This window comes from Hermetia illucens, chromosome 1 (assembly GCF_905115235.1).
Source record: "Hermetia illucens chromosome 1, iHerIll2.2.curated.20191125, whole genome shotgun sequence".
Lineage (NCBI taxonomy): Eukaryota > Metazoa > Arthropoda > Insecta > Diptera > Stratiomyidae > Hermetia > Hermetia illucens.
In genome coordinates, this window is record NC_051849.1 from 120296328 (window position 1) to 120318661 (window position 22334).

General features: G+C 42.0%; 1 protein-coding gene across 1 annotated transcript; it reads right to left on the reverse strand.

Moving 5' to 3' along the window:
• Positions 1–14349: 14349 nt before the first annotated feature.
• Positions 14350–14841, reverse strand: LOC119661182. The gene has a single exon (XM_038070403.1). The coding sequence runs from the start codon at positions 14839–14841 to the stop codon at positions 14350–14352; it is 492 nt and encodes a 163-aa protein (XP_037926331.1).
• Positions 14842–22334: the final 7493 nt, after the last annotated feature.

Consider the following 22334-nt stretch of genomic DNA (forward strand, 5'->3'; position numbering starts at 1 on the left):
CTGCGGTGGCGTAAAACCATTCAGACTGAAAGTATCTATCCCTCCTCCTTTCACAACCGGGCTTGGGACCGGCTTCGGCGGAGTTCTATTTATTTTAATATTATTTTTATTAATCTTTATTAACTTAATTGCATTGAATAAAGAGGAGTGGCAACTCTCCTCCTGCTTGATCTGCCTTCACTCGCACTTCAACTGACATCGAAAAACGATTTTCGCTGTTAAAAATTGTTTTCCGATGTCATAGCTAACGCGATTCCCATTTGCGAGCATGCGACACACAAGTTGTTCGCTCCACCACAACACTCCACCCCCAGCTGAAACCAAAGGGGAGTTTCCGCGAGGAACCAAACGCACGGCTCCCTCAACTCTGCTGTCAGAAGTTACAAGGGACGCGTCGCGCGAGTTATGAATTCTACCCGATTGAGTATCCAAAAAATATGGGGGTTTAGATTTACATTATTATACAACTTCCAACTAATTATGAATTAGAATTATGACTGGACCCGATTATTAGAATACTGAGTTGTAACTGAAATGAGATCTGAACTATTACTCACTTGATACTGAGATTGGTATTCTATAATATATTTATAGTATTCTAGACAAAGGGTGCAAAATCTATTATCAGCATTTTGCATTTTTGTCTAGAATACTATTGTAATTTGATATTTGTTTATATGATGATCTTTATTTGATCCAGTTTTGTTTATATTATGTGGATCAAATGAATTTATCTATTGTTTGAGATAGTGATTACTTATCATATTTGGAGTATGAATTGAATATTGGAGAAGGTAAGATGATGAGTCATATGGTATTGATTAGTTTAGAACGGATGAATGTTTACATTAGTTGGTGGATGTTTACATATGAACTACATATCCAACGGCCGCAGTGCCTCAGTAGTGGGAAACTTGGCTACTGTGGCATCTAATGCTACAAGAGATAATGGTGGAGTGGAAATTAGGTCCACACCGGATCCCTTTAGGAGGAGTTCGAAGCTTGGGAGATCACCACCGAGAACAATGGTCCTTTTTGGTAGTCGAGATTCGTCGCGGAGCACACAGTCGAGATGCAATCTCATCATTGATTTGAGATAGAATTCCCGGAGTTGCTGGAGATGCATAGAGCCTGGGAATACCTGGTCTATGCAAAGGATCCATATCCGAGAATTCTATACACGCTCTTTGAAATTCATCCCGAACTTCAGCGGAAACCTCAGCTTCGGCGAGTACTGAAACTGTTGCCTGCAGTGCGGCGTGGTGTTGTTGATGCCACCGCCTCTGCCTCCATCGACTCTCGGTCACCAGTTTCTCCGATGACTTCAAGTCGAACACGTTCCCAGATGGTGACCGGGATTGTGTCACTGCGAGTGATGAAGCGGTACTGGTCTGCGACTCGCTGCACAGTCACGTGCGCGAATTGCGGGAAACGCTCGACGAATCTCTGGTGCAACAAGGGGCGGTAAGATGTTGTACCCGCCCCCGCCGTTATTTCGTAGTAGGAGCGGATGATGAAGAGGCTCGTTTCTTCAGTCCATTTCATCCGCTTCCTACGCGAACCTGCTGAAGTGGTCGCCACAGATTGTGGCGAAACAGCTGCAGCAGGCGGAGCTGTGTTCCTGGTCGTCGTGGCGCCTAGACGTCGAACCGCCCCACGACTAGCGGTTTCGACGCCGTGCTGTCCATAACGAGAGCCCGACCCAGTCACCAAGTCAGACGACTCCCGCCGGTTATCCGTACCGGACCTTAAATTTCTCCTTCTTCTCATTTTTGGTGGTGCATTTTATCCCTAGCTGCCAGGTGTGTAGATAGCTTCCTTAGTGAGTAATCTGCAAGACTGCAAAGTTCCTGCACTTTCCTCACCTACCCCCTGAGACGCTGCGGTGGCGTAAAGCCTTAAATTTCTCCTTCTTCTCATTTTTTGGTGGTGCATTTTATCCCTAGCTGCCAGGTGTGTAGATAGCTTCCTTAGTGAGTAATCTGCAAGACTGCAAAGTTCCTGCACTTTCCTCACCTACCCCCTGAGACGCTGCGGTGGCGTAAAACCATTCAGACTGAAAGTATCTATCCCTCCTCCTTTCACAACCGGGCTTGGGACCGGCTTCGGCGGAGTTCTATTTATTTTAATATTATTTTTATTAATCTTTATTAACTTAATTGCATTGAATAAAGAGGAGTGGCAACTCTCCTCCTGCTTGATCTGCCTTCACTCGCACTTCAACTGACATCGAAAAACGATTTTCGCTGTTAAAAATTGTTTTCCGATGTCATAGCTAACGCGATTCCCATTTGCGAGCATGCGACACACAAGTTGTTCGCTCCACCACAACACTCCACCCCCAGCTGAAACCAAAGGGGAGTTTCCGCGAGGAACCAAACGCACGGCTCCCTCAACTCTGCTGTCAGAAGTTACAAGGGACGCGTCGCGCGAGTTATGAATTCTACCCGATTGAGTATCCAAAAAATATGGGGGTTTAGATTTACATTATTATACAACTTCCAACTAATTATGAATTAGAATTATGACTGGACCCGATTATTAGAATACTGAGTTGTAACTGAAATGAGATCTGAACTATTACTCACTTGATACTGAGATTGGTATTCTATAATATATTTATAGTATTCTAGACAAAGGGTGCAAAATCTATTATCAGCATTTTGCATTTTTGTCTAGAATACTATTGTAATTTGATATTTGTTTATATGATGATCTTTATTTGATCCAGTTTTGTTTATATTATGTGGATCAAATGAATTTATCTATTGTTTGAGATAGTGATTACTTATCATATTTGGAGTATGAATTGAATATTGGAGAAGGTAAGATGATGAGTCATATGGTATTGATTAGTTTAGAACGGATGAATGTTTACATTAGTTGGTGGATGTTTACATATGAACTACATATCCAACGGCCGCAGTGCCTCAGTAGTGGGAAACTTGGCTACTGTGGCATCTAATGCTACAAGAGATAATGGTGGAGTGGAAATTAGGTCCACACCGGATCCCTTTAGGAGGAGTTCGAAGCTTGGGAGATCACCACCGAGAACAATGGTCCTTTTTGGTAGTCGAGATTCGTCGCGGGACTCTGAACGGGAACATACCGGAATGGCGTTCGTTACACTCGGGGAACGAATAAATGAACTGTGCGAGTTCATCAAGGAGAGGCGGAATATCCACCAAAATATTCGAGCCTTGATAAGAGGCATTAAATTGTCTTATATCAGGGCACTCGAAGAAAAGAATTCCCAAGCGTCAGTTGGCAAGGTCACAAGGGAAACCCAGGTGACGCCTCCCCGTGATAAAGCAGGCGGGAAGACAGGAAAACGGGCTAGAGACGATACCAGCGAGCCTCTTGGACCACAGCAAGTCCCGAAGAAGAAAAAAGGCTCTTCACCAAAGAAGGCGGAGCCGGCGAGAGTACCCGCGAAAGTCGGTAATCTCACGATTGCAGCCACAACACCTACAAAAGTGGAAAAAACCAACGCCCGGAGGCCCGAACAATGGACTAAGGTGAGCAACAAGAGGAAAAAGGACAAAAAGAAGCTCCGCCCGGAAATAATAATTATTTCCAAGAAGGGAAATATGTCCTATGCCGACATCCTCCGAAAGGTGAAGTCAGACCCGGAATTGAAAGATTTGGGGGATAGTGTGAGCCGTATCAGGCGAACACAGAGAGGGGATCTGATGCTGGAGTTAAGTAAATCCGCCGACAAGTCGGCCGATAACTTCCGCGGGAAGGTGGAAAGTGTACTTGGAGAGGAAGCTGAGCTAAGAGCTCGGAAACAGGAGATAGTGGTTGAATGCAGGGACCTAGATGAAGTCACCTCACGGGAGGACATCTGTGCTGCGCTAAAGCAGCAGTTCAACCTTGGCGATATAGACCAGAGTGCCATAAAAAGGATGAAGAAGGCATATGGTGGCACACAGACCGCTATTATTAGTTTGCCGGCGGAATCAGCTATTAAGTTAATTACCGCGGGCAAGGTAAGAGTAGGTTGGGTCGTGTGCAGGCTCAGGGAGCAAATCTCTCTAAAGAGATGCTTCAGATGCCTCGATTTTGGCCATTTTGCGGCGGCATGCACTAGCCAGCATGATAGGTCGAGGAGTTGCAGGAAGTGTGGGGAAGAGGGCCATCTCATCAAAGATTGCACCGGAGATCCACGGTGTATGTTATGTAGTGGGAAAGAGGGCGTGGACGGCCGGCACATTGCGGGAAGCAGCAGATGCCGGTTTTATAAGGACGAAGGTCAACGGTGTCCATATTTACAGCTGCTACGCTCCTCCTAGTGCAAACTTAGCACAATATGAGGAGATGTTAGACAGTCTGGTGTTGGATGCTAGAGACCACAGCCCTAAAATCATTGCGGGCGATTTCAACGCGTGGGCCCTGGAGTGGGGAAGCCGATCGACGAACACCAGTGGTCAAATTCTGTTGGAGTCATTTGCGGAGCTGGACATCGTGCTGGCCAACGTTGGATGCGTGCCCACCTTTCGAGGAAGAGGGTCGGGTTCGATCGTTGACCTGACATTTGTTAGCACTTCACTGGTGAGGGAGATGGCTTGGCAAGTGAGTGAGAACTACACCCACAATGACTACCAGGCCATCTTCCTCCACATTGGGAACCGGGGAAGCAGTCAACGACGCTATGGAGGTGGAAAGGCTAAGGCGGTTGGCTGGTCTATCGGGGCTTTCGACGAGGAGTCATTCCTGGCCGCATTGGAGAGAGCCCATGATCCGGATGGAACAGCGGTGGAAAGGGTCACACAGCTGTCTCAGCGTGTAACCGAAGCATGCGACGCTACGATGCCACGATGACGTTTGCACCACGGCAAGAGGCCAAACTACTGGTGGAACACGGAAATCGCTGCCTTGAGATCCTATTGTCTTAGAGCGAGGAGACTTTCCCACAGGACAAGGGGAAGGCCGGAGCACCAGGAGCGTGAGGAGGAATACAGGGATCTGCGAAGCAACCTTAAGAATGGGGGGGAATGATACCAGAAGCTCTGCATGGAGGCTAATACGAATCCGTGGGGTACAGCCTACCAAGTTGTAATGAAGAAGATCCGCGGGCGAAAATCACCTCAGGTGACATGCCCACGGCTCTTGTTGCATACAATTGCAACTCTTTTCCCGCAGCAGGAGCAGGACGAAAGAGAACCCCAACTGGCAGCTCAGCAGGACGTCTTCTCGATCCCTGATGTTACCGAAGAGGAACTTTGGGAAATCTGCAGACGTATTGGGGACAGCAAGGCTCCGGGATTGGACGGAATTCCGAACAGGGCTCTGAAGGTGGCGGTCAAGGCCAGACCAAGGTGGTTCGCAAGCCCATTCGAATCGTGCATGGCGGAAGGAGTGTTTCCCGCCCAGTGGAAGAGGCAGGAGCTGGTCTTGCTACCGAAGCCTCGAAAACCACCCAGCGTGCCCTCTTCATATCGCCCTATTTGTCTCTTAGACACCATGGGGAAGATGTTGGAGAGGGTGATATACAACAGGCTGCTCCCGTTCATCGAGCTTGCGGGTGGTCTTTCAGAGCGGCAATATGGGTTTCGGCGAGCCCGTTCTACGGTCGATGCAGTAACAAAGGTCGTGGAATTGGCTCGAAATGCAATGGCCATGGGCAAATGCTGTGCTCTGGTGACGCTGGACGTCAAAAATGCTTTTAACTCAGCCAACTGGGGCTGGATTAAGGGCGCTTTGGCCAAACTGGGTGTTCCTAGCTACTTGGCTCGGCTCATCGAGAGTTACTTTTCGGACAGACTTCTCTGGTACGAGACGGACGACGGGCCGAATGAGTACATTGTGACAGCAGGTGTGCCTCAAGGTTCTGTATTGGGACCGCTGCTGTGGAACATAATGTACGACGGAGTGCTTGGCCTTCGCGTGCCGGAGGAGACAACGCTGATTGACGACTTGGCGGTAGTTGCAATTGCAAAGCATCCCGAGGACGTGGAGCTTTATGCAAATGAAGCCATTCATACCATCAAGTCATGGTTACGAATGGCCAAGCTGGACCTGGCGGACGAAAAGACGGAGGCGGTCCTCATTACCAACCGTAGGGAGAACAACACGGTTACCATCCGGATTGGTAATCGTGAGGTCGTCTCAAAATCGGTTGTCAAATACCTTGGGGTGATGATCGATGCCAAGCTGAGTTTCAAGGGACACTTGGATTATGCGCGAGAGAAGGCAGCAAATGCCAGCTTATCCCTTGCAAGGATGATGCCTAACGTGGAAGGGCCGAAGTATAGTCGCAGGCTACTCATCGTGGGTGTGGTGAAGTCGATCCTGCTATACGCGGCCCCTGTCTGGGCGGGAGCGTTGAACCACGCTGTCAACCGGAGGAAGATATGTTCGGCATACCGGCCAATTGCGCTAAGGGTGTGCAGCGCATTTAGGACGGCGTCGACGGAGGCAGTGTGTGTTATCGCAGGAATGATCCCTATAGATCTTCTAGCGGGCGAGGCACACTGGCTCTACGAAAAACCAAAGGCAAATCCAGCCGAGGTGAATGCGGAAAGCCATCAGGAGAGAGTTGTGTGGCAAGTGGCAACAACGATGGGATAACTCCGACAAGGGCAGGTGGACCCATACATTGATCCCGTGCATCGAGAAATGGGTCAACCGAAAGCGCGGAGAATTGAATTACCACCTGACACAGTTCCTTACGGGACACGGTGGCTATAGGAAGTACTTGCATCGCTTCGAGTTGGAAGAGTCTCCCAACGGTTCTGAATGCGGTGCTACACTCGAGGACCCGGAGCACGTTATGTTCCATTGTCCCAGATTTCTGCAGCAGAAAAGGAGGTTGAACAGCATCTTAGGGGCGGACATCGAGCCCTCCAACCTGGTGGAAGAGATGTTGAAGTCGGAGGAAAACTGGATGGCGGTAAATGAGGCAGTAGCCGTGGTGCAGACAAAACTCCTGGAGTTGGATCGAGCTCGGAAGGCGGCGCGACGGAGACGTGACATGGACGAGCTGGTATAGCGAACCAGAGCCTCCCCCGCGAAGTAATACTTCACGGTGGTCCCGCGAGGAGGGGCGGCAGAGTGGGGGTGGTTTTAGTGGGTGTGAATCCCACACACTGCTGCAACCTGGCGCAGCAGCGTCTTTCTAAGATTTCCACCTCCATCCATAAAAAAAAAAACATATGAACTTATTGTAATATGAAGTTAGTATGGATGTTTATATTATAGTTTCCTTATTGTGATATGGTCTGATGTGATTGTTTGGACTATTGGTGGAGGTGACCTTGGGGTTAAGTGCAAGTGTACCAAAAGTACTTATATTAGTGGGTGTAAGGTCCTGTGTAACTCCTCCCTTCTTAAGTTTACTGTTTTCCTCAACAACTTTTATTTAACTTAGTTCTATTTCAGGTTCTATTTATTTATTATTTATCAATTTTATTTATATATTCTTCATTTTGTAAAAACTATAGCAAAGATGATAATGATCATCATAATTGATTTAAATGTCCATCTAATTGGTAAGTTTCCTCATTACAATTTTGAATAATTTTTCCGTTAATATTTGTTATGTATTATGTATTCCATTTGATTTATCGTCAGCTGGGATTATGCAATTTGATTTATTGGATTGTAGTTTATTATTTAATTCTTTTACAAGTTTTTCTGTTTCATAGTGTTCTACGTGATACAATATTACATCCTTTATTCTTATGTTTAAGGAAGGTTTCATTATTTTTATTAGGTATTTGTCTCACATAGTAGGATAGTATTGGTTGAGTAAGTATAGGGGTATTAATTACAAATGTAATTATGTTTTTCTTAGCAAATACGTTAATAGTTATGTCTTTAAGTTCGTCAAAGGAAAAAGTATCCAGATAGCTGAGCAGTTAGAGCACAAGGCTGTCGGAAGATCGCGGTTCGAATCTCACTGGTGGCAGTGAGGTTTGTATCGTGATTTGACGTCGGACGTGACCAGACTGCCTCCTACACTGTACTGATGTGTACCGTTACGGTCTTGAATGAAGTGCTCTAACACACCTGAAAGCCCTAATCCAATATGGATTGTTGCGCCAACGATTATTATTAAAGGAAATATTTGAAATTGAAATTTCATCTTTTGTTAAAATAGAACGTGATATTAGCCCTATTCGCGCTGAATTAATGTTGTCTATTATTACTTTTAATTTACTCCCTTATTGAGTCGAGGTTTTTATTAAGTTGCATGTTTATTAGTAATTTGTTTATTTGTTTAATAGAGTTATTGGCGTTTTCCGAGAACTGTTTTAATATTTGATTTATTTGATTAATATTGAGTGTTATTTCATTTATATTATTTTCAAATAAGTTATTGATTATAATTTGTTTATTCATGTTTTCTATTATCGCGTGGTTATTAGAATCGATTACTTTAAGGTGTTCTGTAATTTCTTCATAATCGTCATTATCCATTAGGCCAAACAGTAATTTCTATATATTTCCAATGGTGTTAATTATTCCTCGTTTTTGTCTGGGGTTAGTAAATTTTAACAGTTTTAATTCACTTTTTATTGTTTCTATTGTATTTGTTGGGGACTTCTTTGGATTTCTGACTTTATTTGATTTAATGCTATTTCATATTCCATTAGGTTAATTTTGTGATAGATACGTTTATAATTTTTGATTAATTGGACATGGTCTTTCTTTATTAATAACTAGCTGACCCGGGGAACTCTGTTCTGCCTTAGAGGCAGTAAATAAGCTGACTTTGGATTTTATTCTATTCAATTTTTTATTAGGAAAAATCTATACATATAAAAGAAAGTGGTGTTAGTTACACTATTTATTACTCAAGAACGGATGAACCGATTTAGCTGAAAATTGGTGGAGAGGCAGCTTAGAACCAGGAGACGGACATAGGATACTTTTTATCCCGTTCGACCGCGTTTCCGTCAAGTCACTATAAAACGTTTTATAACAACGCATCTGACATCAAATAACAAAACGCAAATGACAGTGGAATAACAAAACGTAAATGACAGCTAAACGTAATTTTGTCTTTGGTTAAGTGTGGTAAAAAATTTCACAATTATAAAAATTATAGCTAAACGTAATTGATAATATCATCAGTAATTTGTTTTCTCTTTGAATCATCATTAACAATGCCGCGACTAAGACGATCGAATCTTTCCCGACAAAGCCGTAATGCAAGAAGGATACGAAACATTGCGAATGAAATGACTGAAGAGCACAAGGAATTGCCAATGAAGAGCGCTGCGTTAGTATGGCTCGACTTCGTACTTCTCAATCACAAGAGCAAAGCGAGGCAGGCCGTGAAACGGCTCGGTTGGCAATGCGAAATCATCGAGCAAATAACAGAGATGAAGAAGTAAATAATTTTCAACGCACAAGAAGAAATGTATCAAGTGCTGATTTGAATCGAGCAGCGTTTCGGCATGAGCAGCACTGATTATTGCTTGCATCCTAGCGTTTGCATTGGGCCAATGGACGTTGTTTGCGAGTATTGTGACGCATTAAAGTTTTCAGGAGAAACGCCCGGATTGTGCAATTGTTGTTTCCAAATGACCTCATTTGGGGCAGACATTATCGAAGAACGGGGATTTAATCCGACATTCAAGGTATTTATTTGCTTATTTTTCTACTTCCATACAATATAGTAGATGAATAACTTACTATAGTTACTCCTACGTACAGGGTGTAGCAGCATGACTTCCTTTTTTCAAAACTCAATAAAAACTATTGTATGCATCGGAGAATATTTATTTATTTTTTATAATGTAGGTACATCTCTAAAGTTTTTATTTACATTGTTTTGAAGATCAAATCTGTTAGGTGACGTCCCCCATTCTCCATACATTGTGTAAACCGATTTCTGGCGTTTGTCATGACTCTTGTTAGCATAGCAGGTGTTATGTTGGCAATTTCTTCTTGGATGTTGGTCTTCAAATCTTGTAGGGTTCTTGGACGGTTCACATAAAGACGGGATTTCAAAAAACCCCACAGAAAAAAATCACAAGGGGACAGATCGGGAGAGCGTGCCGGCCATTCCAAATCGCCTCTAATTGAGATAAGGCGCTCTGGAAAGTGTTCCCTCAAAACAGCCATCGATGCTCTTGAAGTGTGTGCTGTTGCACCGTCTTGTTGGAACCAAGTGTCCCCCAAATCCAAATTTTCTAGCCGTGGGAAAAAAAAATCTGTAGCATGTTTACATACCGGTCCGAATTCACTGTCACTGTAACCTCATTTTCCTCAAAAAACCAGGGAGCAATAATTCCAGCTGAGGAAATTGCACACCACGCTGTGACTTTGGGTGAATGCAAAGGCTTTTGATGCAATTCTCGAGGTTTGGTGTCAGCCCAGTAGCGCATGTTTTGTTTGTTAACCAACCCACACAAATGAAAATGGGCTTCATCGCTAAAAAAACAATAGCACCCTCGGGAACGACTTCAAGAAGAAGCTCACACGCGTTCATTCGAGAATTGAAGTCACATTCTGAAAGTTCCTGCACTATCGCCATCTTATAGGGATGAAAATGAAGATCATCACGAAGAATTCTTCTCACGGAACGATCGGATAGTCCAAGGGCAGATGCGTGTTTGCTCGCAGAACGCCGTGGCGATTGCAACATTGACGCTCTCACTGCTTCGATGTTCTCAGATGATCTAAAGGGCCGAGGGACTCCAGTTCTTCCTTTTGTCGCACTTGCAGTTTGTCTGAATGTAGTGACCCATGTAACAATTGATTTGCGGTCTGGGACGGGAGCCAACGGGGCTAAATTAACGCGATTCCGAAATGCACGCTGTGTTGCAATAACCGAACATCCGCTTGAAAAGTAAACCTCAACGGCAAAGGCACGCTCCTCACTATTCCAACGCATGATGGCGACTGAACCGTGTCGGGACAAAACTGTATCCCCACTTGAACGAGACCACTAGCGCTCCGCTATAACATCAACTGAGTGCGCGCATTTTAAAAAAGGAAGTTATGCTGCCGCACCCTGTATTATGTTTGCTGATTATACAAAAAAAAAAACTGCATAAATCAGAAATACTGACTTTGCTTTTTATTTTGTAGATACAAGGACAGTTCACACCATAGAATTAGATCATTGCAACCTCTCGAAGATGCACAGCATAGATTTTTACAAATATACTTCATAGGCAACATGGAAGAACAAGTTGATCGACGTCAAGAGATAAATGCAGCTTCAAGATCTGCAGCAACTGCTTCATGAACATCATGCGTTGGTCAGGCTATTCAAGAGTGCTTTGGAACGCATGCCAAATGATGACTACAAAGTGGTGATCAGAGCAGATAAACGACCATCTGGAACACACGAACGCACATTTAACGCTCCAACAATAGATGAAGTTGCCATCCTGACTGTTGGTGAAAACTTGGAAACACGCGATATTGTGCTTACTCGTCGCGAACTGCAACAAATATCTGAAATACATCGTTCATATGACACGGTGCAGTACCCACTGATGTTTTGGCAAGGAGAGGATGGATATTATTTTAATATCAAAATGATAAATCCATTAAATGGTGAGTATCAATATCATAGTTCAACATGACATAAGTACATTTTACATTGTTTGGTTTTGGTTTACAATAAAAGACCAATTACACTGCTTATTACGAGGAAAAGATAAGGGGTTGTTGTAAAATTAGACAAATGACTGAGAACCGATTTAAAATCATTTATCTTCACCCCTTTATAATTATATATTTACAAAATATTAAATCTAATGTTTTAATTTTAGGTGAAGAAACTACAAAAAAGTTAGCTCGATGAATTATTACACATATCGTTTGATGATTCGTCAAAATGCTGACAACTATTTGCTGCGGTTTCATCGATTGTTTCAGCAGTATTGCGTCGACATGTACGTCAAAATAGAAACGGAGCGTTTAAATTTCATTAGGTTGAACCAAGCCAAACTACGTTCTGAGGAGTATATACATTTACGTGATGCAATTGGTACTGAAGGAAATACAGCTAATATTGGCCGATTAACTATTCTTCCGGCGACGTACATTGGCAGTCCACGTCATATGCATGAATATGCGCAAGATGCAATGACATGTGTTCGTCATTACGGTCGGCGAGATCTCTTTATTACTATTACCTGTAATCCAAAATGGATAGAAATTGTTTAATTGTTGCTTCCCGGACAAACATCAAGTCATCGACACGACACCGCACGTGTATTCAGGCAAAAAATGCGGTCCCTGATGAATTACATTGTTAAACAACGCATCTTTGGAGATACTCGATGCTGGATGTATTCAATCGAATGGCAAAAACGAGGCCTGCCGCACGCACACATCCTTATTTGGTTAGTGGAAAGAATTCAAACAGACCAAATAGATGATATCATATGTGCCGAGATTCCTGATCACGAAGCCGATCCAGACCTACATGATGTTGTAATTGCAAATATGATTCATGGACCGTGTGGCGCCATCAATCCCCAATCACCTTGCATGGTCGACGGTAAGTATTCCAAACGATATCCACAGGAACTAACGGCGGAGACTGTCACTGACAACGATGGTTATCCTCTGTATCGCCGTCCATCACCTGATGATAGCGGTCGAACTCTCACAACAAAAGTGAAAAGAATGGATTTCGTTCTCGACAACAATTGGATTTGAGAGAGAGTAAAGCAAATTCTAAATCACCAAATCGTGGGGTTGAACTCTGGTGATTGGGTAACATCCGATGTGATATGAGGGAGTCCATTGAAAGAGATTCGCGCATAGAATTCAGCAGAAATTAAAAGTGAAAAGATTAGCTTAGTTTTTCCACCCTCGGAAGTGTGCAACCGAAAAAGGTGATGCCTTCGCCTGTGACGTTTGGTGAGCTGCTCCGTATCCAGGACAATACGTATTGGGCTCCGTCCAGAACCAAGGCAGCTGCTGCTGAATAAAGGGATCAGTGACAGCTAAAGCTAAAAAATCATTGCGCCTCCAAAACATCTCGAGTCATTGCGTAGATCTTTCGATGTTCGGTTAAGTGCTTCTAATGCACGTTTATGCGCCATTGTGCATTCGTTTCATATTATGCTGATAAAACTTTGGCCATTGCGGAGTTTTTTAAAATATTACATGTTGGTTCTCCAATAGTTTGAAGATTTAACGGCAATTTTAATGCTGAATGAGCCGTACGGCATCCTTCTAACAATGTGGTTGCTATTCCAGAAGAAGCAACTGCAAGCGCAATGTTGGATCTCGCACGAACAGTGGCTAAAAGTAATAACATCAGGAATATCTTACCAATTCCACCAGGGGCATCCAGGAAATATAAGCCACCATTTCCATCATCAATTGCCTTCCTTAATGTATCATAAACTTCCTTTTGTTGGGGATTCAAAAATGGTATATTCGTTTGAACTACTAAATCTAATTCCTGGTGATCATATTCACGTTCCCGTTCCAATTCTCGATTAAATGCGTCATTCATTTCACGATTTGGCGCTGGCATTCCTAACCTGACTAATAAACTACCGCACATAAGGTAACACATGTCTTCGGTCAAGAGTAAAGCCCGATTATGTATCTCTCCATTCATCTGAAGATCGGGATTTCTGGAACTGACACGAATTTGATGTAAAATAACTTCTGACATATTATCCTTGTATTTATGCCACATGTTAGATGGGTTCGATGGAAAGCATGTTGAAATTATGATAACAAATAATGTGCGTGTCTGACTTGGAGATGCAAAGATAATGGCTTCAACGATTGTCGTATTCCAATGGGTATCGTTTTCTAGTAAATTGAGTTCTTCAAATGCAGCACGATATGTTGGGAATATTGTACCATTAACAGTCCGTAGTGACTCAAATGACGCACATTTTCCAGCAACAATCGCAAATAGAAGCATTCATCATTCTTTGGATGAACTCTATACATACGACCAAGAGCATCGGTAGAACGCACGTCCGAATAACCAGGAACCGTATTGCCTTGCTTTCTTCGTTGAAAATTCTTCTATGAAGCATTCCAAGTGTAATAACGTGGCATCTCCGTGTATAGCAAAGTTCCTGCAAACGAATCACTTTGGCAGATCGCAAAGAAACTGGTCAATGTTGTCGCTGGAGGTTTTTCAGCACGTTGAACAACATTCGAAGCCGTGAAATATACTCGTAGACCATTCTCCAGGTGCACCGCCACATGCACAACAGTAGGATGACGTTCATGAATAGGGAATGCGAATATACGCCAAATCGCTTCATTGCAGATCACATAACGACCAACTTGACAGCGCGCAATTTCATCTTTGGTATTGGAGAATTCGATACCAAAAACCGCCATATCGTTGCCTTTCGTGATATATTTACAAATGTATTTTATGGACTTTACTGAATTTCAATGCTCCACTTTGCAATGTGTCTTGAATGTTTTGGAAATAAGTGGCAAATATGGAACAATCCAATTGTCGTCGAGAACGAAATCCATTCTTTTCACTTTTGTTGTGATAGTTCGACCGCTATCATCGGGTGATCGACGGCGATACAATGGATAACCATCGTTGTCAGTGACGGTCTCCGCCGTTAGTTTCTGTGGATATCGTTTGGAACAATTACCGTCGACCATGCAAGGTGATTGGGGATTGATGGCGCCACACGGTCCATGAATCATATTTGTAATTACAACATCATGTAGGTTTGGATCGGCTTCGTGATCAGGAATCTCGGCACATATGATATCATCTATTTGGTCTGTTTGAATTCTTTCCACTAACCAAATAAGGATGTGTGCGTGCGGCAGGCCTCGTTTTTGCCATTCGATTGAATACATCCAGCATCGAGTATCTCCAAAGATGCGTTGTTTAACAATGTAATTCAGCAGGGACCGCATTTTTTGCCTGAATACACGTGCGGTGTCGTGTCGATGACTTGATGTTTGTCCGGGAAGCAACAATTAAACAATTTCTATCCATTTTGGATTACAGGTAACAGTAATAAAGAGATCTGGCCGACCGTAATGACGAACACATGTCATGCATATGACGTGGACTGCCAATGTACGTCGCCGGAAGAATAGTTAATCGGCCAATATTAGCTGTATTTCCTTCAGTACCAATTGCATCACGTAAATGTATATACTCCTCAGAACGTAGTTTGGCTTGGTTCAACCTAATGAAATTTAAACGCTCCGTTTCTATTTTGACGTACATGTCGACGCAATACTGCTGAAACAATCGATGAAACCGCAGCAAATAGTTGTCAGCATTTTGACGAATCATCAAACGATATGTGTAATAATTCATCGAGCTAACTTTTTTGTAGTTTCTTCACCTAAAATTAAAACATTAGATTTAATATTTTGTAAATATATAATTATAAAGGGGTGAAGATAAATGATTTTAAATCGGTTCTCAGTCATTTGTCTAATTTTACAACAACCCCTTATCTTTTCCTCGTAATAAGCAGTGTAATTGGTCTTTTATTGTAAACCAAAACCAAACAATGTAAAATGTACTTATGTCATGTTGAACTATGATATTGATACTCACCATTTAATGGATTTATCATTTTGATATTAAAATAATATCCATCCTCTCCTTGCCAAAACATCAGCGGGTACTGCACCGTGTCATATGAACGATGTATTTCAGATATTTGTTGCAGTTCGCGACGAGTAAGCACAATATCGCATGGCAATATCAGATGGTCGTTTATCTGCTCTGATCACCACTTTGTAGTCATCATTTGGCATGCGTTCCAAAGCACTCTTGAATAGCCTGACCAACGCATGATGTTCATGAAGCAGTTGCTGCAGATCTTGAAGCTGCATTTATCTCTTGACGTCGATCAACTTGTTCTTCCATGTTGCCTATGAAGTATATTTGTAAAAATCTATGCTGTGCATCTTCGAGAGGTTGCAATGATCTAATTCGATGGCGTGATCTGTCCTTGCATCTACAAAATAAAAAGCAAAGTCAGTATTTCTGATTTATACAGTTTTTTTTGTATAATCAGCAAACATAATACGTAGGAATAACTATAGTAAGTTATTCATCTACTATATTGTATGTAAGTACAAAAATAAGCAAATAGATACCTTGAATGTCGGATTAAATCCTCGTTCTTCGATAATGTCTGCCCCAAATGAGGTCATTTGGAAACAACCATTGTATTTTCGACTGTTTGCAAGAAAATGACGTGATTCTGGTGTTTCGCCACAAAGCAATGAATGCAATGGCTCGGGTGGCAGAGTCAATAATGGCAATTACACTTTTCCACTAAGGCAGCACAATCCGGGCGTTTCTCCTGAAAACTTTAATGCGTCACAATACTCGCAAACAACGTCCATTGGCCCAATGCAAACGCTAGGATGCAAGCAATAATCAGTGCTGCTCATGCCGAAACGCTGCTCGATTCAAATCAGCACTTGATACATTTCTTCTTGTGCGTCGAAAATTATTTACTTCGTCATCTCTGTTATTCGCTCGATGATTTCGCATTGCCAACCGAGCCGTTTCACGGCCTGCCTTGCTTTGCTCTTGTGATTGAGAAGCACGAAGTCGAGCCATACTAACGCAGCGCTCTTCATGGGCAATTCCTTGTGCTCTTCAGTCATTTCATTCGCAATGTTTCGTATCCTTCTTGCATTACGGCTTTGTCGGGAAAGATTCGATCGTCTTAGTCGCGGCCACAGTAGATCTACTATAGGCAGTACCCTTACAAAAATGACCCCACTTGCAAATGTGCTTGCAGAAGCTTATCTGTACACATCAGAGACGCTAAACAAGGAAAAGGCATAATCTTCGTCAAATCGTATTGGTAAGAGAGAGATCGGTAAGCTTCTGCTATTCTGATACTACGGCGTGGTCACCCATATAGCAAAAAGTTGTTTCACGTATTCACTTATACATAAGCAAAAACTTGCCAATCTCACCAATACATTGGCAAGTCCGGGCGGTATGTCAAACACAGCTGATCGGGTTTTCGGTACAATTTGAACTCGTGTGTACTCGCACTGATTTCCCCCCTTGAGGGGCAAGGGGGAGTGAGGTAGCTGTCTAGTATCTAACTGTGGTCGCGGCATTGTTAATGATGATTCAAAGAGAAAACAAATTACTGATGATATTATCAATTACGTTTAGCTATAATTTTTATAATTGTGAAATTTTTTACCGCACTTAACCAAAGGCAAAATTACGTTTAGCTGTCATTTACGTTTTGTTATTTCATGTCAGATGCGTTTTTGTTATAAAACGTTTTATAGTGACTTGACGGAAACGCGGTCGTACGGGATAAAAAGTATCTTATGTCCATCTCCCGGTTCTAAGATGCCTCTCCACCAATTTTCAGCCAAATCGGTTCATCCGTTCTTGAGTTATAAATATTGTAACTAACACCACTTTCTTTTATATATATAGATATTCCAGATTCTGATTCTACTTTTTCTATGGATATCTCGGCTTAAGTTATTGGGATGGTGCAAAGAAACTACAGGGGGCAAAACATAGCTATTCTGACCGATAGCCAAGCAGCGATCAAGGCACTTAGGTTCAACCAGGTGAACTCAAAACTGGTATGGGAATGCCTTGAGAGACTGAATACACTCGGCTCGTCCAACAAGGTCTGGATGCTTTGGGTTCCAGGCCATGCTGGGTTGGAAGGCAATGAGGCAGCGGATGAACTAGCCAAGAAGGGAGCAGGGATGCCTTTACACGGGCCAGAACCCTTCTGTGGAATCGGGAACGGTTTCATGGCTATGAATCTAAGAAACGAAGAGAAACGGTTGGGGGAACTATATTGGGCGGGCCTACCAGGGATGGAGCAGTCCAGGGTGCTTATTGGGGGATACGAACCCATGCGCACAAAGGATTGCTTAAACCTCACCAAAAAGAACCTCCGAATCATAGTGGAAATTCTCACTGGTCATTGTCGGCTAAACTATCACCTAGGGAAGCTAGGGATATCTACGGACACTGCCTGCAGGTTCTGTGAGGTGGAGGACGAAACCTCTATGCACGTCCTGGGACAGTGTCCGGCACTTGTGCAAAGTAGGTCGATACATCTGGGAGAACACTTAATACCAGATGCAAAGCTGAAACTTCTGGAAGTGGGGAACATACTAAAGTTCCTAACGGTTACAGGCCTGCTTGAGATACTATGATCAACAGGTACACTATAACCAGTAAAAGGGACACAATAGTTCTTCAAGGACGCGGTGCGACTTTCTCTTAACAGAATAATAATATTGGGATGGTGAGTAACAGCATTATGAAGATTGTTTTTAATGAAAGGATCTGTAATTATGGAAGAAGTTTGCCTTGGATTATTTCGAATATCATTCTTTTTCTAAGATTGAGGATGTCCTCCTGTGTGAAATTTATTGATCTATTTTTGGCTAGGATCTTTGCAAATGTGCATGTGGAAATTCCGCAATCATTACTGTTAGTTTGGTTTGGAATATTTTTCTCGTTCATTATAATACATTCGGAAGTTTCTAAGTGTTTGTTTAGTTTATTCAATGATTCTTTTCCTAGATATTCGCAGAGTAATATTGGTGTATTATTAGCTGTACTTCCAAATGAGTCATATATTTTTATTGTTCGATTATTTAGATCTATTGTAGCTAAAGTCCAATAGTTATTGTTTTTGTGTACAGGGGTTATTATAAGGTTGTATGTGAATACATCAACTTTCATTGTTCATCTCCTAATTGTATTGTATCTTGAAGATTTTAGCATTGGTACGAAGAAAGTATTCATTACATGGATTTTCAGTAAATTAAGTTTTTTTTGTGTTATCTTCTGCTGTTAGGTTTCGATAGATATTTACTATTTGATCATTTAGCCAGTTGTTGTTTGTCAGGGTGTCGATGTCATTTTGTTACATTTAAGTTAAATTTGGTGTTATGATTGAATTATCTGTGTTTGTTTTTTGAAATATTTTCGATTATTTGTTCTTGTTTTGTTTTTAAATCTGTATTATCTTTTCTATTAGTGATATTTGTGTTTTATTGAACTTTTTTGTTCTTTTCATTCTACTGGGATGAATTTTAGTTTGATGTTTATTATTTTTGGTTTTGTTTACGAAGATATTACCATTTTTGTGGTGAGTTACTTCTATTTTTCTAAACTTTGGTTTTTCCTTATGTCTTTCACTTTCGTAGTTTTTTATGTATATTTTTCCATTTTCGATTTCTGGTTTAGGTTCGCTAGTTTTGTTATGATATTTTATCCATTTTAGTTTTTATCGGTTATTGTTTTATGTAATTTCGATTTTTCTATATTTCTGTATTGTGCATTCAAGGATTTTGTTTGAATTGTGGAATGTATTGCATTTTTATAATATTCTACTGATTTTAGTACTTGTTTGCTAATGTTCAGGGATGGTTTTGTTTTAATTAAAGTTCTGATATATTGTAGAAGGGTATTATGCCATATGTTCATGTCGGAATTTCCTGTATGTGTTTTAGGGGAGGTAAATTGTATTTCGATGTTTTCCGATCTGAGGTATTCTTTAACGTTTATCATATTAAATTCATTGTCTCCAATTATTTTGACGGGTTTACCTAAATTTGCGTTTCTTCCCGGTAATAATTGAATAAAGGTTATGGCATTCTTATCGGTAGTTTCTTTTACGTATAAGTGCTTGGAAAATTTACCTATGGTGGTAAAGAATGGTCGATTTTGGATTGTAAACACATCTATGTGTATTATTTCGTTGATATCTGTTGGGGTTTCGGAAATTAGAAATTCTGGTTTTCGGTCGTATTTGATTTGGTTACATATGTCACAATTATTGATATGTTTGGTTATTAGTTTGAGTAACCCATTATAGTAGAATTCGTTTTTGATTTCGTGGTAGTTTTCTGTTATTCCACGGTGATTTGTGTTTTCGCGTATTTCTCTAATTTTGTTGTAACATTGTTGTCCGTTGATTAGGTCCATTGCAAATTCGGTACATTTGAAAAATTTTAGGTCATTGTTATTGGAATAAAGATTTATTATTGTTTGTTGAACTACGTTCCATTGATGATCTTTTAATTTGCAATATATTCCTATATGCCCTTTTTCGGGTATGTATTTCCTTAATATGTTTCAAATTATTTTTGTTAATTATATCAGATTGGTCTATGTGTATTTTTCGTTTCTTATGTGTCAATTTTATTTCTGTTTGTTTTTTCTCTACTATTATTATGGTTGCGGTATCGGATGTCTCATCTACATTTACTTTTTCAATTGAATCATTTTCTGTTAATGCGTTTATTTCAAATTTGTCGGCGTTTATTCTGCTCAAAAAGTCAGCTACTTTGTTTTCCTTTCTTTAACGTATTCGATATCAAAGTTGTATTCGTTTAGTTTTATTTTCCATTGCTGTAATTTAGAAATGGGTTCCCTTAGATTACTGAGCCCATCAAGGGGTCTGTGGTCTGTTTCGTGGACCAAATGATTGATTCCTTCTCTATTGGACTACAGTTACGCACATGTTCATTGAGTATCCTACTTGAGTACGATATAGGATGCCCATTTTGTGAAAGGACAGCTCATATTGCCTTATTAGAAGCGTCTGTTGTGAGTACGAAATAAAGCAGGTAATCCCCGCAGTGATGAAGCATGGATATTCAAATTGTACTCTGGTAAATTTCTTATACCAGAAATTCTGCACTCGATCCACACCTGGGCCCCTCCAGTTCTTCGAGCTGTTTATGGCTCCTCTTCCTCTTCGGTAACATCCGCAAAATTCATGCTGGGCGTACTGGCATGGCGGATGCCTTCGGCGGTGATCAGCATGCTCAGGGTGCTGAGCAGGTAACCCCCAAATATTCTTTCGCTTCCGTTACCGAAAACTACACTGTCTGGACGCTCTATTGGGATTTGTTGAGAGATCTCAAGAAGCTCCGCTGATTCCTCACGTATGTTGCATTCTGGAAACGTCTGGAATGACTTTCGCCATACCGCCGTAACCGATTGCATATGACAGAAAGTTTCTGTTTTAGTGTGTCCAGAATTTCAATTACGGGTCTTTCACTGGAGATGGCATAGTTTCTGTAAGCCCTATTATTTCTCACCCGTCGGCTGGCATTGCCAATGCTGATCATTAATCAGTTAATAAATCAGTCTAGTGAGTCCCGTCGACGTTCCAGACGAATTTTCCATGGTGAATCCCTTTAGTCACTCAAACCAATAACACGATAATGAATCTTCTGACCGTGCAATCTGACAGTTGTAACTATAGCACAATACACAAGTGATTGTAGTTGCAGCAGCGACATGTCAGCACACAGCCCAAAGGCAATCTCATCATTGATTTGAGATAGAATTCCCGAAGTTGCTGGAAATGCAAAGAGCCTGGGAATACCAGGTCTATGCAAACGATACATATTCATAGCCCCCATCGACTCTGGGTCACCAGTTTCCCCGATGACCTCAAGTCGAACATGCTCCCTGATGGTGGCCGGGATTGTGTCGCTGCGAGTAATAAAGCGGTAGTGGTCTGCGACTCGCTGCATAGTCACGTGCGCGAATTGCGGGAAACGCTCGACGAATCTCTGGTGCAACAAGGGGCAGTAAGATGTTGTACCGCCCCCGCCGTTATTTCGTAGTAGGAGCGGATGATGAAGAGATTCATTTCTTCAGTCCATTTCATCCGCTGCCTACGCGAACCTGCTGAAGTAGTCGCCATAGATTGTGGCGAAACAGCTGCAGCAGGCGGAGCTGTGCTCCTGGTCGTCATGGCGCCTAGACGTTGAACCACCCCACGACTAGCGGTTTCGACGCCGTGCTGTCCTTAACCCGACTCAGTCACCAAGTCAGACGACTCCCGCCGGTGATCCGTACCGGACCTTAAATTTCTCCTTCTTCTCATTGGATGAATTTGCATTTTATACCTAACTGCCAGGTGTGGGGATAGCTTCCTCAGTGAGTAACTTGCAAGACTGCAAAGTTCCTGCACTTTCCTCACCTACCCCCTGAGACGCTGCGGTGGCGTTCAGCCATTCAGACTGAAGCTATCCATCCCTCCTCGTTTCGCAACCGGGCTTGCGACCGGTTTCGGCGGAGTTTGGTGGTGATGATTACTATTATTTTTGTATTTATTCTCATGATTTCTCCCTGAGTTCTCCAAAGTCGGGTGGTAAAAGGGTTTGTTCGACCATTGTGTTATGTTATATATATTAGTTGTTAGTTTTAGTACTTTTTAAGGTTTTGTGTAAACACAAAACCTTATTAAAATCGGTTTACTGTCTGTCTGTCTGTCCGTCTGTCTGTCTGTCTGTCCGTCACACGCATTTTTCTCGGAGACGGTTATAGCGATTGACACCAAATTTGGTAGAAAGGTGGGAACTGTGAACGTTCATACATACAGTGAGTTACATCCTTTTACGTTGAA